Source organism: Vulpes lagopus, chromosome X (genome assembly GCF_018345385.1).
Source record: "Vulpes lagopus strain Blue_001 chromosome X, ASM1834538v1, whole genome shotgun sequence".
In the NCBI taxonomy this organism is placed as follows: Eukaryota; Metazoa; Chordata; class Mammalia; order Carnivora; family Canidae; genus Vulpes; species Vulpes lagopus.
Window position 1 is genome coordinate 84,195,570 of NC_054848.1, and position 17,450 is coordinate 84,213,019.

General features: G+C 41.6%; 1 protein-coding gene across 9 annotated transcripts in view; it reads left to right on the forward strand.

Annotated features, from left to right (window-relative positions):
* PAK3 (p21 (RAC1) activated kinase 3) overlaps positions 1–16,424 on the forward strand; it is a 125,319-nt gene extending 108,895 nt beyond the window's left edge. For 6 of the 9 annotated variants that reach the window (XM_041741473.1, XM_041741476.1, XM_041741478.1 and 3 more), the window contains 3 exons: positions 6,189–6,326; positions 6,662–6,789; positions 9,787–9,894. In XM_041741473.1, the coding sequence (XP_041597407.1) occupies positions 6,189–6,326; positions 6,662–6,760 (237 nt within the window). In that variant the 3' untranslated portion in view covers positions 6,761–6,789; positions 9,787–9,894. Of the gene's footprint in view, positions 1–6,188; positions 6,327–6,661; positions 6,790–9,786 lie in introns of all 9 variants that reach the window. The other 3 variants (XM_041741475.1, XM_041741477.1, XM_041741479.1) reach the window with 1 other exon arrangement.
* The last annotated feature ends 1,026 nt before the right edge of the window (positions 16,425–17,450 follow it).

Below are 17,450 nucleotides of genomic sequence, written 5' to 3' on the forward strand. Positions count from 1 at the left end.
GAAATTGCCAATAAGGTAAATTGAATTATTCCTTCAACTGGGTAGAGTAGTTTTTCTTGGAGTACTTAGGTAAATTTTAGCTGCACATCAGGGTCAGCAAAAATTGTGATGTTTTTATGTTACCGCCAAAAGATTTAGAGTTATTATTCCAAATCCCAGAACATAAGGGGTGCCTGGGCGGCTCAGTCAGTTGGGCGTCTGACTCTTGGTTTCAGCTCAGGTCATGATCTCAGGGTTGTGAGTTTGAGCCCCATGTCAGGCTCCCTGCTCAGTGGGGAATCTACTGGAGATCCTCTCTCTCCCTCTCTCTGCCCCTCCTGCTGGTGTGTGCTTGCTCTCTCTCTCTCTAATAAATAAATATATAAAATCTTTTTTAAAAATTCCAAAACTTCAGAAACTTCTAGGTAATTTGAATATCACCATGAAGAAAGTCACATTTTGCCCCAAGGTGGACTTTCTAACATTATAAACAAGGTCAGTAGGTCACAGGGCCTGCATTTCCTCATCAGAGGAATCAAACGGACCTTGGTTAATGATGTAGCAAAAGATTAATCAAGAGCGCCTTTCCCCTGCAAGATTGGTCAGAGGAGTCTCCATTTCTGAACTATGTTTCAAGTTCCAGAGACCATCATTCCCTCCCATTTCCCTCCCATTTACCATGTTATGGCCACCTTTTTCCAGTTTTCCTTCCCTTTGATGTCATCCCCTTCCATAGTTTGTTCCTGGAGCTCTTTTCCTTCTGCCACACCAAGGGGTGGGCATCAGAAGTTACCATGTGCCAGGAAAGGTGTTTTGCTCATTCTTTGTGTATCTTTTTTTTTTTTAAAGATTTTATTTTATTTATTTATAGAGACACTTAGAGACAGGCAGAGACATAGGCAGAGGGAGAAGCAGATTCCCGGTGGGGAACCTGATGTGAGACTTGTTCCCAGGACCCTGGGATTATGACCTGAGCCAAAGGCAGATGCTCAACCATTGAGCCACCCAGGAGTCCCCTGTATATCTTCTTTTTTTTTTAATTTTTTAAAATTTTTATTTATGATAGTCACACACAGAGAGAGAGAGAGGCAGAGACATAGGCAGAGGGAGAAGCAGGCTCCATGCCGGGAGCCCAACGTGGGATTCGATCCTGGGTCTCCAGGATTGCGCCCTGGGCCAAAGGCAGGCGCTAAACCACTGCACCACCCAGGGATCCCCCCTGTATATCTTCTTATATGTTTAATACTTCACTTTAGGCTCTGAGATTTACTACTCTGTGTATCCAAGTCTGTGATATTCCCAGCTCAGTTAAATTGATTCACACATTGAGGCTCTCATCTCATTCAGTAACAAACATGTTTACTGGGGACCCGTGTGGGGCCAGTGGCCGTAAAACCCAGAGATGCCCATGACACAATCCTCCCTTCACAGTCCAGGAAGGTAGGCCTAGAAACAGGCAACAGGTGTTCCCAATACAATGTGAAAATAGATGTCTGAACAAACAGCCATGGTGGCTCAAAGGAGGCATTGGCTAACTCTCCCTAGCAGGTAACCCACTGTCCTGGTTTGCTTGCCTTCCATACTAAAAGCTAGAACAGTCCCCAGAAAACCAAGGCCGTTGGTCGCCCTGTCTGGAGAGATGGAGAAGGCCTTAAAGAGGAAATTCCATGTAAACTAGAGCTTAAAAGGCAAGCAGGAGTCCACCAGGCACTTAAGGGAAGTGGGGCCAGCGTTGTAGGCAGATTTAACACTAGAGTGAAATTGGCTTGAGCAGTTTGTGAGTTTCAGCCGTTGTGTAGGTACATGGGGGCAGGGGAAGAGGGGCACCCAGTGAGGACTACAAAGCTGACAAGGGGCCCCAATCATGGAGGACTGTACATGCCATGCCCAGGGATCATCACTGTGCCCTGTGGCCCACTGGTTTTCAGACGACTGCAGCTAGCCCCGGGTTCAAATGAAACCTTGCTTGGAAGCATGGAGAAATAGAGAAAAAAGAAAAAAGAAACATGTCTCTAATTGAAGCAGATAGGTGTGGGCGCAGGCTCTCCGAGTCTACGTGTATCTCCCTGTCCTGCTACTTTTCCTTCTCAGCTGCCCTTGAGGGGATCCTAGAGGGAGTCCAATTTGCAAACCACATGCGTGGATTACAGGGGAGCCAACAAAAAGCTCTGATCTAACCGCCAGCTCATTTCCTTTCAGTTTTCCCTAACTCAAATAAAACCAAAATGTGATCCTTCACTCCTAGATCTATTTTCCTTGATCTTTCTTCATGCAAGACTTGACTTTTTTAGTAAAACACTTTCTGCCGTGATTGTTGTACTGGCTGTAACTGTATTTTTCTCCCATTAGCAGGGCAGTGGGTAGCAATTTTCTTTTTACAAAGATAGTCCCCAGCTTACACACAGGACGTGTTCCACAAGTTCATTTTTAAGTTAATCATTTGGAACTCGGAGTGCATTTTCCCATAGAAGCTGCATTATGTGTGGTGATTAGGTTCCCAGGCCACTTCCACAAAGGCCAGTTTAGCCCCTAATATAACTGAAAGTGTGGATATTTTGCAATGGAAATTAGTTGGAAATAATACTGTTGCAATTAAAACGAAAACAATGGCTGGAAAAAAAATCGTCTAGGTTTTTGTTTCCCTCAAGGGGTAGTACTTGATGAAAAGCAGGTTTAATCCTCTGAAGACAAAAAGACATACATGAGGATTTCTGTGTAAGTTTGGCAGACACAGCTTTTTACATTTATTTTTTAAGTAATGTTTTGGAGGTGTTTTTTTAAGTAAAAAAGCAGTCATATCCATTGTAGAAAATTTGGAAAATCGAAAAATATGCTTGAAAAATGAAGTCACGAGTAATCCTGCCACCCAGAGAGAACCACTGTTAACATACTGGTGCGTTTCCTTTCAACCTTTTCCTGAGTCTGTGTATTTTTGTAATCGAGCCAGCAGATTTAACTGTGGTATATGCCACAGGATGCACTACTCTGCAGCCTTTAAAATGACATTTCTGAAGAACTTGGTAAAACATCAAACAATATTTATGATCTAGTGTTGAGTACAAGGCAGTGGTGCGTTATACCTAGATAGGGGGTAAGGGCATGTAAGCAAAGCGGCACTAATCAACCAGGCAGGAGTCCTCTTGTTAGGCTACCGATCGAGACCCCTGCCCCCTCCAAACATCAGTCCCACCCCCCAACAAACACCAGTTTTATTCTTTTTGTAGAAATTTGGAAGAGGACATCCATTCTCTCTGAAGTGCTGTAGAGGTTCATGGCACTGGCTCCTTACGCTGATTCCCCTTCAGATTACAGAGCTTTCTGCTCCCTTGCCTCCATGCATCACCAGCCCTACTCAGGCTGCACAGCTATGATGAAGGTCATTTGTATATTACTAAATGGAATGGAAAGAGGGGCATGCATTTCCTGAGGTAATGAGGCATGAACTAAAGAGAGGTGAGGAGGATTATGCATACTCATGAGCAATGAGATTACGTGGAGGAGAATGTTTTGAGCCACAATGGTGAAAGGAAGTTGGGGAAATGAAAGCACTAAGCATGCAGGCAGATCCAGGGAGCGTGGAAAGGGAGCAAAGAGGTGTGTGTGTGTGTGTGTGTGCGTGCTTAGGACTGGGTTTGTCTACAGAGCAGAAAAAAAAGTAAGCAAAGGACAGTGAGCATGGTGGAATTGTGGCCAACGGAAATAAGAGTTTTAGGAGGCAGCAAATGTAAGGCGCGCAGTGAGCAATTTTCTTAAGGGAACAAAGACGGTTTGTAAGGACAGGTGCTTCAAGCACTAATCATCCAAGAACTAAAACACCCTGTTTGAACTTAATATAATGTATCTGCTGTGATTGTGCACCATTTGATTTCAGCCTGATTGATGATTTCCAAAAAGCAATTTATAAGCGCATTCCTTTTTCATACTGGTTGGGGGTTTTTGTGCTTTTTTTTTTTTTAAGTCAAGGCTAGATGTGCAAGTGACTTTTATTTTGGCATGGAAGTCCCAATAGCTGTCCTATGCATCTGCTGTTCAGCAATGACGGAATTCAAAATCAGATAGTAGTGAGGGGTAGTGAGAAAGAAGGTGTTAGTTTGAAGGGGGTTGTAACATACATGTAGGGTTTTTTTTTTTTAATGTACTGGGGGAAAACCCAGAAAGTTTCATTGCACTCTATAGAAACATGTAGCACTGAAATTCTCACCATCACCACGTAAGAGAATTTCACTCTTTGGGATTCTGTGTGTATCATGTCTGGTGAACTGACAATGTAGAGATTCTGGGTTAAGTGGGCCACAAGTCGTTAGCTAGTGGTTCTCAGTATTGGCTGTAAATTGGGATCTCCTGGGGACCTTAAACAATACCAATGCCTGCCTTCGACCCCCAGATATTTTCACTTAATTGGTTTGGGGTGGGAGGTGAGAACTGGGCACATGGATCTTTTGAATCTCCCCAGGTGATTTCTGTGTGCAAGCAAGTCTGAGAACCTCTATTTTGGTCCATGGCTTTAATTACCCAGGTGGATTAAACTGGTTCTCAAAGTGTGGCCCTGGAACCAGCAGCTTCAGCATTAACAGGGAACTTGCTTGAATGCAAATTCTTTGGGCCCCTTCCAGATTTACTAACTCAGAAGCTCTGGGGGTGATCTAGAAATCTGTTGCATGTGAGAGGTTGACAGCCACTGGATTAAGCAGCCCTTCCTAACTCTCTTTTATTGAAGTTCTATTTGCCAACATATAGTCTAACCCTCTCTTAAGTACACCTGTGGAAGTTTCTAGGCAAGAGAGATTTCCCTACCAGCTGATGAAAACTGGTCCAGGAAAAGACTTTGATAGAAATATTTATAATAATTATAGTAGGAACCATGGTGGGCCAAGGGGAAAAGGAGTTGTGGGGAGTAATAATTTGCTACAAAGCCCAAGCAAGTTCAGGAGGGAGCATGTCTTCATAACAGGGGGTTGGTCACCTAGACAGACATAACACTGGTGGCAGTACCCATAGGAAAAACTCCTACTTATTACTTCAAAACTGTGTTCAGGTACCAGCCTCCTCTGTGAAGTTTGCTCTGAGCTCTAGGGTAAATTACTTCCTCCTTGTATTTACTTAACACTGGCTCTATCCCTCCATTAGCTCTTGTCTCACTGTATTGTAGCTACTTATGTCTCACTCCCTCACTAAATTGTGTGATCTTTGAAAGCAGGACATTCTCTTATTCATCTTTGGGTCTCCAGTCTCTAATACAATACCTGATACATAATGCGCTTAGAATTGTATTGTTCCCTTAGAGGAGGAGGCATGAGGAATGGCCACCTTCTTTTTTTTTTTTCCTCTCATGAGCCTTCAAAAGATGGGTTTACCTTTGTGAATTCACCAGGGACCTGGGGCCAGCTCTTGCCGTGGAGGCCCTAGATTCTGTCAGCACACAATGACCCAGTCGAGGTCTCTCAGGTGGCCTTATAGAACAAAGATCTCAGAGATATATTTGCTACTGGTTCTTTTACAGAAGGCTACATAATCATCATCAGGTTCCAAGACTACCAATGTCAACTTTTCACATATTTTCTCTCCACATAGGTAGACCTTCATGGGAAATCTACTCAGGGATACACCTGCCACAGGACAAAAGTACTTGAGTCCTTGGGTCTCACAGGTTACTTCTTATCCAGGCCCTACCATCCTCTGGTTCTTTGTGCTTCTCTAATTCTATAATGTATTCTGTTCATGCCTGATCTGCTCCCAGATATTCATCAAACAAGATGAACACTTAGTAAATTATAATCACTTTTGTAAGCACACCTTCTGGAGGTTGTACTCAGGTCAGTGTGATTGGGTGTATGCATGTTCTCCAAGTCTTCAGAGTCACAGATTCACAGACAATCCCTAGGCTTAATTTCCTAGGTGGTTAATCATGCACTCATTATAAATGGACTTTTCCGTACTTAACTGTCAAAGGACAACCTTATGACTTTATTACCAAGTTTTTCTGGGTGGGGCCCCTCAATCTCACCTCAGTTACTGCTGAGAGGAATGACTTCTAAATGTTATAGAAACTTTGAAATGTATGTTAGTGTCATTCTATAAAATGGAATTTTGAAGACCCAGGGTATAAACTGGAAGAAATTGGATCTGTACCTTCTGTGCCAACTCACGATCCTAATTTGTATGCACTGAATGGATTTTTCTGTTTTTTTTTCTTTTTATCTTTTCTGTAGGCATTATATCTGATAGCCACTAATGGAACCCCAGAGCTCCAGAATCCTGAGAGACTGTCAGCTGTGTTCCGTGACTTTTTAAATCGCTGTCTTGAGATGGATGTGGACAGGCGAGGATCTGCCAAGGAGCTTTTGCAGGTGAAAATAAAATAGGATGATTTCACAGAGAGAGTGATTATATTGAGTTTTCCATCTCAGCGTGTGACAGTAAGAGTCTAGCTGTGTCAAGAGATGTCTAGTTCAAGTTGGGCTGTAACCCATTTGATTCTAGACTGCAGGCACATAAGTATAGGCATGCATCTAATACATGATTGACTGGCATGTTGCCCTTTTTCTGAGAAGTTGGCGGTTTAATCTATAAATCTCTTTTGTTCTTCCTGGAGTCTTATTTTGCGAGGAAAAAGAAAACTGTGAACCTCTGGTGTTGCTGTTTTGTTCTAAACTTTACTTGTGCCCCTGGATGTTGTGTGCAGGTGCTCTTGGCCGGAGGTAATTCTCTACATAACTATGCAATTATTTCCATGGCATTTGCTACTCTAATGCTTTACTGGTCAAAGCCCCTTTGCTTGTGATGCCAAATGGCAGGCACCTGCTTGCCTGGGTGAGTACCATCCAGTGGTGAGTGCCTCTGTAACCATTTGTCCTTTTCATGGCTCTCAGGGATTAGTCTATCTGATGATCATTAGTACCAATGGTGGACCACATTCTTTACACACATTATCTCATTGAATTCTTTAAACAACTCTATAGGGTAGGTGTGATTATCTCCTGTTACAGATGTAGAAATTGAGGCTTACACAGCCATCGAGTGACAGAACTGAGATCTGAGCCCTAGATTGTCTGACTCTCCCCCACACAAACATACAAACCGATTTAGAGACAAAAATATATACTTCTATTGATAAAGTAACACATGCCTGGGACTACACATACAACTTCAGTGCTGAGGACTGTTCCTCGGGGATGTGTATCAAGCCCTGTAACATCTAAGAAAAGTGACTTTGAACACTTAATCCAGTTAAACAAAAGGTGCAACATTTGGTTATCTAGTGTGGTACCCACAGACTCAGTCTGCTCCAGGCAAAAAAGAAAGAACGAAAATAATTCCTACTGCTCCTGAACCCCCCTCCAGAGATGGAGAGCTACACCTTAGTCAAAATACCCCACTCCAACCGAAATCACACCTGGGATAAACTGATTTCCAGGAATCAAAGAGGCCACACCTCCCTTTTCTGCTGTGAGCATTTCACAGGCTTCCCTAGGGCTTAGAATTTCAAATCTGCAATGGTTCTTTGGTAATCCTTTATTTAACCCAGTTTCAAATTACAGATGAAAAACCTAAACTTTGGAGTGCCTCGCTCCCACATCTCTTCACCCCTCCCACCACCCACGTACACATCCTGATACACATTCCAAGGATAAGTGATGAGACGGGTTCTCAATGTAGCTATACAGCTAGGTAGATCATTAACTCAGCTACCTAGTTACTTCCTTCCCCAGTAGTTCTTTGATCTAAAGCAGTCAGATAAGTAACGCAAAACTATATTTGGAGTCTAAATTGAATCATTTATTTGTTGCCTCTTTTCATTTTACACATTACCAATATCCTGCATATTGCCTGAAGTCCATATAATGCTATTCTCTGACTCTAGCCTATAACTGCCCATGTCAGGGGCTAGAAAAGAGAGGGATGCATGACATTCACCCCCCTACACACACACACACACACACACACACACACACACACACAGAAGGCTTGAGAAAAGACACAGGTCTTCAGTATTTATGTGTATTTCTGTATGGCCCAAGTCAAGTCTCTGTCCATCGATTGATATATTTTTGAGCAACTTCTATTTGCAAGGCTCACTACAGTGGGTGATACAGACCTTAGAGGCATGATTCCTACTCTCCAAAAGTTTATAATGTCCTTGGGTATGTGGCAAAAATAACCACAGGGTGTTTTAAAGACTCATTCAAACCAAGTGGCTATTCAAACAATAAATGCCATGGTTGATTAGAGAAATGTTCCTATGGGTTGTGGTGATCAGAACCTATCTGCAAACGGGAAAGAGTTGTTCTGAGTCTTGAAGGACAGAGCAGGTTTAACTGGTTGAGGTAAACAGGGGAAGGGATTTCAGATGGAAGGATTATAGTGTGAGCAAAGCCATGAAGGCAAAGTTTAAGTGAACAGAAAATAAAGCAGACAGATGAAGTAAACATATCCAGTCAAGAGGCTGTAAGAGATAGGGCCATAGAGGGCCTTGAACACCAGGCTATAGAATTGGGGCTGTAGCCAGTGGGGAAACCCTGACCATATCTGAGCGACACATGGTGATAGTTTTGCTTAGGAAGGGGAATCTGGTGGTATGCAATAAGAGTTAGCAACAGGAAAAAATGGGAGCAGGAAGATCAGGGAGAATTTATGGTTATAGTTGAGGGTTTGGTGATTAGCCCTGAAGCAGGGAAAGCAAGAGATAATGGTAGAAGGCATTGAGAAGAAAGGACTTGGTAGCTGCTTACATGTAGAATATAAGAGAGGAAGACAAAAGTAATTTCAGAATATCAAACCAATGGCAGCATGTAGGAAAAGCAGAAATGATGAAGGATAATACACTGGTTAACATTTCTTTGCCTCTGTGTAGCTCACAAGGAACTGTCACTTATTTACCTCACCTAACCATTATAATAAGCAGAGGAGAGACTTGAACGTAGGTGCACAGATTCCAAAGCCTCTGCAGCTTACATCACACAAGAGTACCCTATTTGGGAGACTTTTTAAAATAGCTCTTTAAATGTTGGACTCAAGGGGACAGAAGGACATTCAGAAGGAAATACCCAGCAGGCAATTGGAGAAATAGGAGCAGACTTCAGGGAAGAGATCAGGTCACACCATATTGGTTTGGGAGTCATCCCCATAAAGCTGATGAAAGGTCCAAACCATGAAAGAAAGTGAGCTCTCAGAGGAATTAAGTTAGAAAAAGAACATAAAAAAAAAAAAAGAAAAAGAACATAATGAGTACTGAGTGCTGAGATCTGGGAGGTGGGAAGAGGAAAGGGAAGCAGGGAAGAAGATAGAAGGGGAGGAGTCGGTGAGCATACATGTGGAAAAGAACCAGGATGGGAGAATATTACAGGCCCCCAATGAGGAAAACATTTCAGAAAAGGAAGGGATATCCATTTACATTAAGTACTGCAGAGGAGCCAAAAGAGAAATGGTGGAGGTGCAGCTACCGGGTTTAGCAGTTGAGAAACCATTGGCTTCAGGGTCAGAGGCCACCAGACACATTTTCAAGCACAAGAGCTGCTCCAGATAAATGCATTTGTTTGAGAAAATCAGAAAATGAGACTGTTTACAAACATAGTGACCCCTACTCTGAGTTCCTGGCTCTGCCAGTCAGCGGCCAGAGGATTTCATGACACCGAATGACAAGGACATCTGAAGGCCAAAAGCTGGCACCATTTTTAATCAAGTTGTGTTTAATTGGCTGCTCAAGGTACACATTTGAATGAAAAAGGGCTGCTTGAGAATGTAAGGTGATATACCTGTTGGAGGAAAGGATTCCAGTAATTCCTCTTCTTTTTCCCCCTCCTTTTGCAGCATCCGTTTTTAAAATTAGCCAAGCCTCTCTCCAGCCTGACTCCTCTGATTATTGCTGCAAAGGAAGCGATTAAGAACAGCAGCCGCTAGGACTGCGAGCCTTACCCCACACCATCTCCCTCCTGAGTAAGACTGAACTGATACTCTGCTGCAGGAAACATGGAAGAAAATACAGTCAAAGGGGGTGGGGGATCTTTAACTTTCAAATGAATAGAAACTTCTTATAAGCCTTTTTCCTACTCCCTCAGATTATGTAATTTATTTGTAAGCCCGAATCGCAGCCCGACCAGGGCAGCAATGTCGACGTGGCCAGAAAGTGGTCACTTCTACCGTGAAGCGAAAGAGCCAGTAGTGAATCCCCTCATTTTGTGCATTCACTTTGAAGAAAAAGAGGTTTCTCAAAGATGCACACTCCCTCTTCATAGTGTCGTGTTCGTTTTTAAGTTAGAGAATAGTCCCTCTTGCATTCGAACCTCCTTCAAAACTCCTTGCCCAATGTGATGTTTTTCACTTGCATTGTCATTAGATGTCCAGGGGAAAAAAAAAAAGATGTCGAAACTTTTTTTTTTAAAGAAAAAAAAAGAAAGTAAAACACAAAAAAACAAAAACAAAAAACCACACACACAAAACACAAAAACAAAATGAAACAAACAAAAATTACCCCAGAGCAAGTACTGTGTGAACATGTGGAAGTCCATGCCCTAATAGAGTTGCAACTTTTTATTCTTCTTCTATAGTGGTGGCTTGGTTTGTGTGCCTTTTTTTTCTGCATTTGTATTATAAAAGGTTTCTTTTAAGGCATTTTTCCAAAAGCAAAGAGGAATATGTGTGTTCAGGAAGGGCTTTTCAAAACCGTCTATCTAAATAAAGCTCAAATGGTGAAATCCTGTCACATTTTCACAACGACGCTTCAGAGGTAGTTGATGTATCATTTCTAGAAACTGGCTCATTCATCTTCATGGCGCCTGACAAAGGACACATTGAAAGTGGTGGTACTCCCGTTGGGTGGGTCCAGGTCCTCAACCTAGGAAATCCCAACGGGAGAAACCATTCTTAGACAAAGATGGGACTTTCTCTGAGAGCCAAAGGGGAAGCAAGATGAGTGTGTGACACAGATCTTTGGTGGACAGAAGGAAACAAAGATCAGGAGACCTAACTTAATCCTCTCTTTTGCTTGTAAAATAGGCACCTTTGGAGGAAACAGACCCCTTAGCCAACATTTGCTTACGATCAGAATCATGTGACAAGTTACAACATTTTTTAAATTTCTTAAAAGAACTGGGGAACAGAGATATTTCTAAGCATCCAAACCTGTCAGAAACAGGGGGTCCATGACAACTACATCCCAATCAACATTTGGCTCTAAGTACTTGTTCCCATTTTCCCTCTGTCTCATCAATTTCTGTTTCAGGATATAGTATGGTCAGATTTTGTCCTTTCAGCTTTTGAATTCCAAAACTGCATTCAGAAAGATCTGGAAATTTTCCAGTGAAAAATAATTAGGAAAAAAAATAATTAGGGTTTGTGATCATATCCCAAGAAGTATCAGCCCAATCATGTAGCTACTTCTTAACAATTCAACAGTTGGCACTTCCTGAATCTTCTAGAGTAGACAAATATCTGGAGGGTGTCTGTGTAGAAAAAATGGGTATGCTTCTCTTTCAAATGTATTGTCAGTTTCATAAACTCTGTAAAGTGGTTTCTCCATGCCTTTGAGAAACAGTCTGTTCGATAGAAGGCTTCTTGATAGGTTCTATTCAGATTCTCAGTATGTTACATATCTACATTCAGCAAGAAGGAGAAAGAGATCGGTGGCCCGAGCCTCTCTTCTCTGCCAAGGTACATCTGTCCATTTAACCATCCATCTGTTCCTTAAAAGGCAAGCACTTTCTTTAGAGAGTTTCTGCTAACCATATAGTGCATGTGTTTATGTTTAGGAAATGGCACCACTGGTGGATTTCCTATTTTCCTATTGTTTTCTTTGACTATAAAATTTGGGAGGGCTTGACCCACTAGAAAATACCCACAGTGAGATAAAACAACACATGCAAAAAGAAGATCAAATGGTTACATTCATTTGAAGCATGCTGTGTTATACCTGGCAAAAAGGTGGTTGGGCCTGAAATTTTGAAAGCCTCACTGTTCTAATGAGAGAGAGAGAGAGAGAGAGAGAGAGAGGCCTTAATATTTATTTCACTTAAAAGTTAAATGTTCTTTTTTTTAATGTTTCATTCATAGTGCCAGGGAATTCAATGAGATAATACCTGGGGTGTGAGTAGAATTCAGTACACTAACTATGCCCCTGCCAGTGGAGAGAATCACAAAGCTGGTTGGGAAGCCCTAGTTGTTGATTAGCGTCTCTTATATGTCTTAAAGGCCTTTTGGGTGGGGAGAGACCTGGAGCAGTGATCCTGAGATCACTGTAGGCAGAAAAATGGTTGCTCTTTTATGCTTTCGGTTCTGCATATTACCAATGAGGAGCCAGGTACTTCTTCCCCGCACCCACATTGTACCAAGATTTTATGGTAATATAGTGCAGTAGGCTTTACTCTTACAAATTTATATCTATGTAAATTTTTAAATGAGAATAGCTTCTAAAACCCCTCCCCCACGTTGGAGAGTTATGTATATTTCTAATAAGTATTAGCAAGAAGCTGTTTCTCCTGCCAAAATGATGCTGAAGGATTCACATTGGGTACACTTGAACAACTTGGACTCCAGGTGGTTGTTTATTCCCTTTCTCTGGATTTTTTTTAAGCTCATCTTGACACAGATGAATCTATCCAGATCCTTAAAATTGCTAGTGTGCCCAGAAATAATGAAGGCACGTTGTGGAGTGTTGATGGCAAAATGTCCTGAGATAGGGATGGGGCAGAGGGAAAGTCAGGGAAGGGTAAGAAGCACAGTAGAGATTATTTATTTAAGAGAGAAGAGAACATTAATGTTGTAGCAAGGATCCGGTGCGTTGTCATAATCCCATGAGGATTTTTGGATGACACAATCCCCCCAAATCAGTCACCGTGTTGGGTAATGACTTCGTTCTTGCTGATCTCGTCTATGTGTCATTGTAAATATTTGTGTGTCCATGTTCCGTTTTGGCTACTGGATGGCCAAGTCATGTAAGAAGATTTAACTCAAGTATTTATTCTTTAATTGTGTTACTCAGATTTCTTCAGGTTTGTGAATTGCACCCCAATGTTGAGTTTAACCACCTAATCCCACACATCCATCCCTCCCCTGTGAAGCACATTCCATTGCTAAAAGAAAAAGAAATATGAAATTGCTTCCTGTTGTCTGTATAACTGTTTTGATAGTTTGAGATGTTTGTCTATAAAGGATATTTCTCCACTCAAAGATCATGTAAATAACTATATTCCTTTGCGCAGTGGCGTGTTTATTTCTAGTGAGGCTGCCAGTTCTCAGAGAGAATCTATCAAATCACTTTTAAATAACACAAAGAGGGATTACAACTATGGAAAAATAAGTGTGCATAACGGACAAAGACTGGGAACACTGATTGTTGAAATCAGTTGTGTTACAGTGGTGGGATTATGCAAAAAAAAATTTCCTTTAAAAATTTTCTTTGATACTGTTATAATATTGCTTTATAATAAATAAACATTGGAAAGGGGACTGTAGAAACATAGAAAAGACGCCAGAAGCAGATGTCTTCTGACCAGAGCCCAGAGCATGCAGGGCACAGATATTTGCTAGTTACAATTATTCCATAGGCTTTATATTTGCCTGGGTACTGAGGTTGGCACACGCTCGGGTATGGCACATGCTTTCTTAGCAGACTATTATCTCTAAGTGAAAGCTAGGGAGATGTCGCTATTAGATCTCCAGACATATCCTTCTGCTTTAAAATTGGCTGCCTTCTGCTTTGACATGGTGCAGAGGCTTATGTTTTGGTCACTTTAGATTGGATGGGGTGATGTTCAGGTATCACCTTTCTGGCTCATTTTAGCAAATTTTCAGGTTGAGTTTTAGAGGAACAGAAGGAGGACTCCCCCCAACTTCCACCGTGTCCTTGTTCCACCAGATGTTATATCATTCAGGTACAATTCTCCTTTTAGTGATGAGTAGACAAGTCCCTTTTATTTCAGTAGAAGTTAGGACTTGCAATTAAAAGCCGACTATGAAAACATAAAGACAAATATTTAGAACTGCCTTTGCCTATTGGTCTTCAGCTCCTATTCACTTTGGCTGGAGATGGCCTCCATGTGCATTCTGTGCTGCCTGATGATAGGTTGATTGCAGTAACTACTGTCATTTTTACAGGGCAAAGGGAGAGTACCAAGAGAGAAAAATTTTCCTCTAACCACCAAAGAAATTTTAGATGATGAGTTTTATAATGCAGTGGGCTCAGATGTAACTCTGTTTCCCCAAGAGCAGACCTTATACTGAGAGAACCCACTTTTCATTGCCATTCTCAATGTGAAAATAATACTTAAAGAGAGTTCTTTATCCCTGCCATCCCCGGTCAAATCTCATGGTCCTTCTCTGTGCTACTCGCAGTTAATATTCAGTTAAACACAGGCATGGCCAGTGATGCAAGCTTCTCCCAGCCTCTGAGCAAGAGGACCACAACTCAGCATTTGTAAATTGATGGTCTAATAGGCCTGGGATTTCTAGTGAACTTAACACACAATTCTGAACATATTTGCATGTGGCTTGGGAAGGAAATAAATGGTACCTTGGAAACAGTGGAAATATTTTTCCCTAAGAAAGAATTTTTCATAAGAGATTTGCTTCTGATATCATCTTTCTGTTGGTTAGCTTTAATTTTGTCACTCCTTTCCTGATCCCACACTCCTGTAGTGGCCAAATGAATATCACCCAACTCCTCATGCATTGAGAATGTCTGTTTATTATTAAACAATCCCTAACTGAATCTGCAAATGCGGGAACGGAGCTGTCACCTCCACGTGCACACGTCTATGTGCAAGTATACTACCGTACAAATAGCATTTACTGCCATGTAATATAGTCATACTTGCAGGATAAACTGATAGAAACAGGTTGAGGCTGTCAGAGTCTCCTTTGGAAGCTGCTGTCAGGTGAATGCTGCCCCATAATACCTACCAGCAGTTGAGGGAAGTATTGTGTTCACCTGATTTAGTACCTAAGAGGAAGTCAGCAGGAGTTATAAAGAAGCAAGCAGACGTGGTGGAAGGAGGACCAGCCTAGGAGTAAGGAGACCTGGATTCTACCATAGGCTCTGTTTCTCACTTCGTTTGTGGCCTTGGGCAAGCCACTTAACCTTCTCATGGCTGTTCCTTCATCTGTAAAATAAGGCTATTGGACCAGATGACCTCCAAGGTCTTTCCAAAAGTTCTATCATTCTGTGGTACTATAGGTTGCCTTGCAAATTCAACCTGCTAAAGTGATTGATGGCAAATATTGCATGCTTAAGCCTGGGTTTCTTATGTTGCCGTTAAACTGTAGAAATATGTAAGATGATGGGGGAAGAAAAAAACCTTAAGTAAATGAAAATAACACTAGGGAATGTTGATAAAACTTATGGCAGCCTTCCCAATCCTCGCATTTTGTTTCGTTGTTGTTTTAATGTCCTTTTTCTGTGATGTGTTCCCAGTTTTTATTTTCCATATGCTCTGTATGTGAAGTCTGGTTTTCATTAAGCTGTGGCCAATATTTGCTACTAGAACAGAAATACACTGTCACACTTGCTAGAACAGAACAATGTTTGGGCCTTTCCTTTCCTACAAAGTGATGTTGGGTTTATAGACTTTACTTTGTAAATGGCACAAGATGGCAGAACCCATGCATTTCAATGGCTAGGACTAGTAAGAGCAGACATAAGCCCTTGTAGGTTGCAGACAAAGAAGTGAAAAAGTAAGTATGTGCTATTAGCATCAAGGAATGTTGACACATCCACTTGTTGGGAACCAAAGATAGCATTTTTGATGACAACTCCCACAGTGAGTGGCCAGTTTATGAGTAGATTGCCGGAAAGAGGGTAAACTGGAAGTCACTTAGTCCCGATGCCCTGCCTCTTAACAGAGTGCCAACTAGCCCTGAGTGTGAAATTCAAGTTGAGTATGTGTGCTTGTGTGTGGTGTGCTTTATGGACCCGCATATACTATATTCATTAGTGATAAGACCTTTCACAGAATCCTATAACCATTAGTGGGTTGAGTTTTAAGTCTCAGTACATCAGCCAGGAGGAGTCAGATCACAAGGTGCTGACATCTACTGGGATTGTACTCATGATATCCAGACAAAACAAGTTGAGGAGGATCTATATTTTCATTTTTTATCAGAATTGTATCTCATTTGGTTGTGCATCACTTTTGTTAAAATGTGTTTCCTGTAAAACCCATGTGTAGTGAAATTCTTCTGTAACTTTGGATTAAAGGTATTTATGGTCTTTTTGTTTGTTTGAGTTTTTTCAGTAAGTTATTTCTTTCGTAGACCTGCTGATGGTATGGTTCCATCCTTCTGACCTCAGCTTCTGATTTTTTTTAAACTTTTGTTTCCAATATTGTTATTTTAAATTGTGGTTGAAGCAATAGAAAATTGAATTATGGATTGTGCATGACTGTGTCTTGAGTGTAAAAATATTGCAGTTTGAAACTTGGACCTAAAGTATTGCAAATAAAAATGACAAACATCAACGAGCTGGTACTTCTGTCTTCTGTTACCTTCCTTCCTGCCCACCCCCTTGACACTAGCCATTTTGCCTAGCTCACAGGGAAATGCCCAGCCTTGTGAGCAGTGCAGAAAATGTCATGTGAATTCTGCCACTAAGTAACTCAGACCAGGGACTCCATCTGGTGTTACATGGACTAGCTCAGAGTCACAGTTTTTACAGGGAACAGCACTTGTAAGTTCTCCATGTTCTCCCAAACAACCCACCTTGGAGTGAAAAGGAAATTGGCAGTTTGGCCCCATTATACATGCACTTTCATGTTTTAACTACAGTATTGTTGTCCTATTTCCTAGGGATATACATTCCATGAAGTAAGAAGCAACAAACAGACTCTGTTACCATTGGCGGGGTGGGGGTAAAGGGTGCACAGAATCTCTCTATATTTGTTCTTACAACTACGTGTGAATCTTCAGTGATCTTGATAAAAATTTCCAATAAGAAAAACAATGGACTCCACGATACCTCCATCATGACATTTCAGAGGTCATGGCAAGGAGATAGGATGCCAGCTGGATATCATACCCCAGCCCACTTCCACCACCAAAGACCATTCACCTTGTATCAAGAAGTTCCTCCCTCATTTAATTTCACTTTGGGTAGTAGGACTTCCCACTCTTTTTTCAGGCACTTCTGAGGCCTCACCAGGGAAGCAGGGAACTCAGATATCATTGCTTATGAGTTCTTCCCCGTGGGCATCAGTTGGCTCATCAGCCTATGGTGTCACATGAGAATAAAATTCATAACAAGAAACAACGTTTAATTTAACAGCAGGTAAAACTGAATTGCCGTGCTTTAAAATACAGGGTGTGTGTGTGTGTGTGTGTGTGTGTGTGTGATGTTCCTGCAGTGCCATACTACAGAATAAGGCTCTTGTGTCCTGAAACCCTGCAAGAGGCACAAATGATTAGCCCCACTGTTTTTCCACATTTTCTTTCTAAACTCTTTGAGCAGACATTAGTAAATGGTAGTTTAAATCCTGTTCATGTTTAAG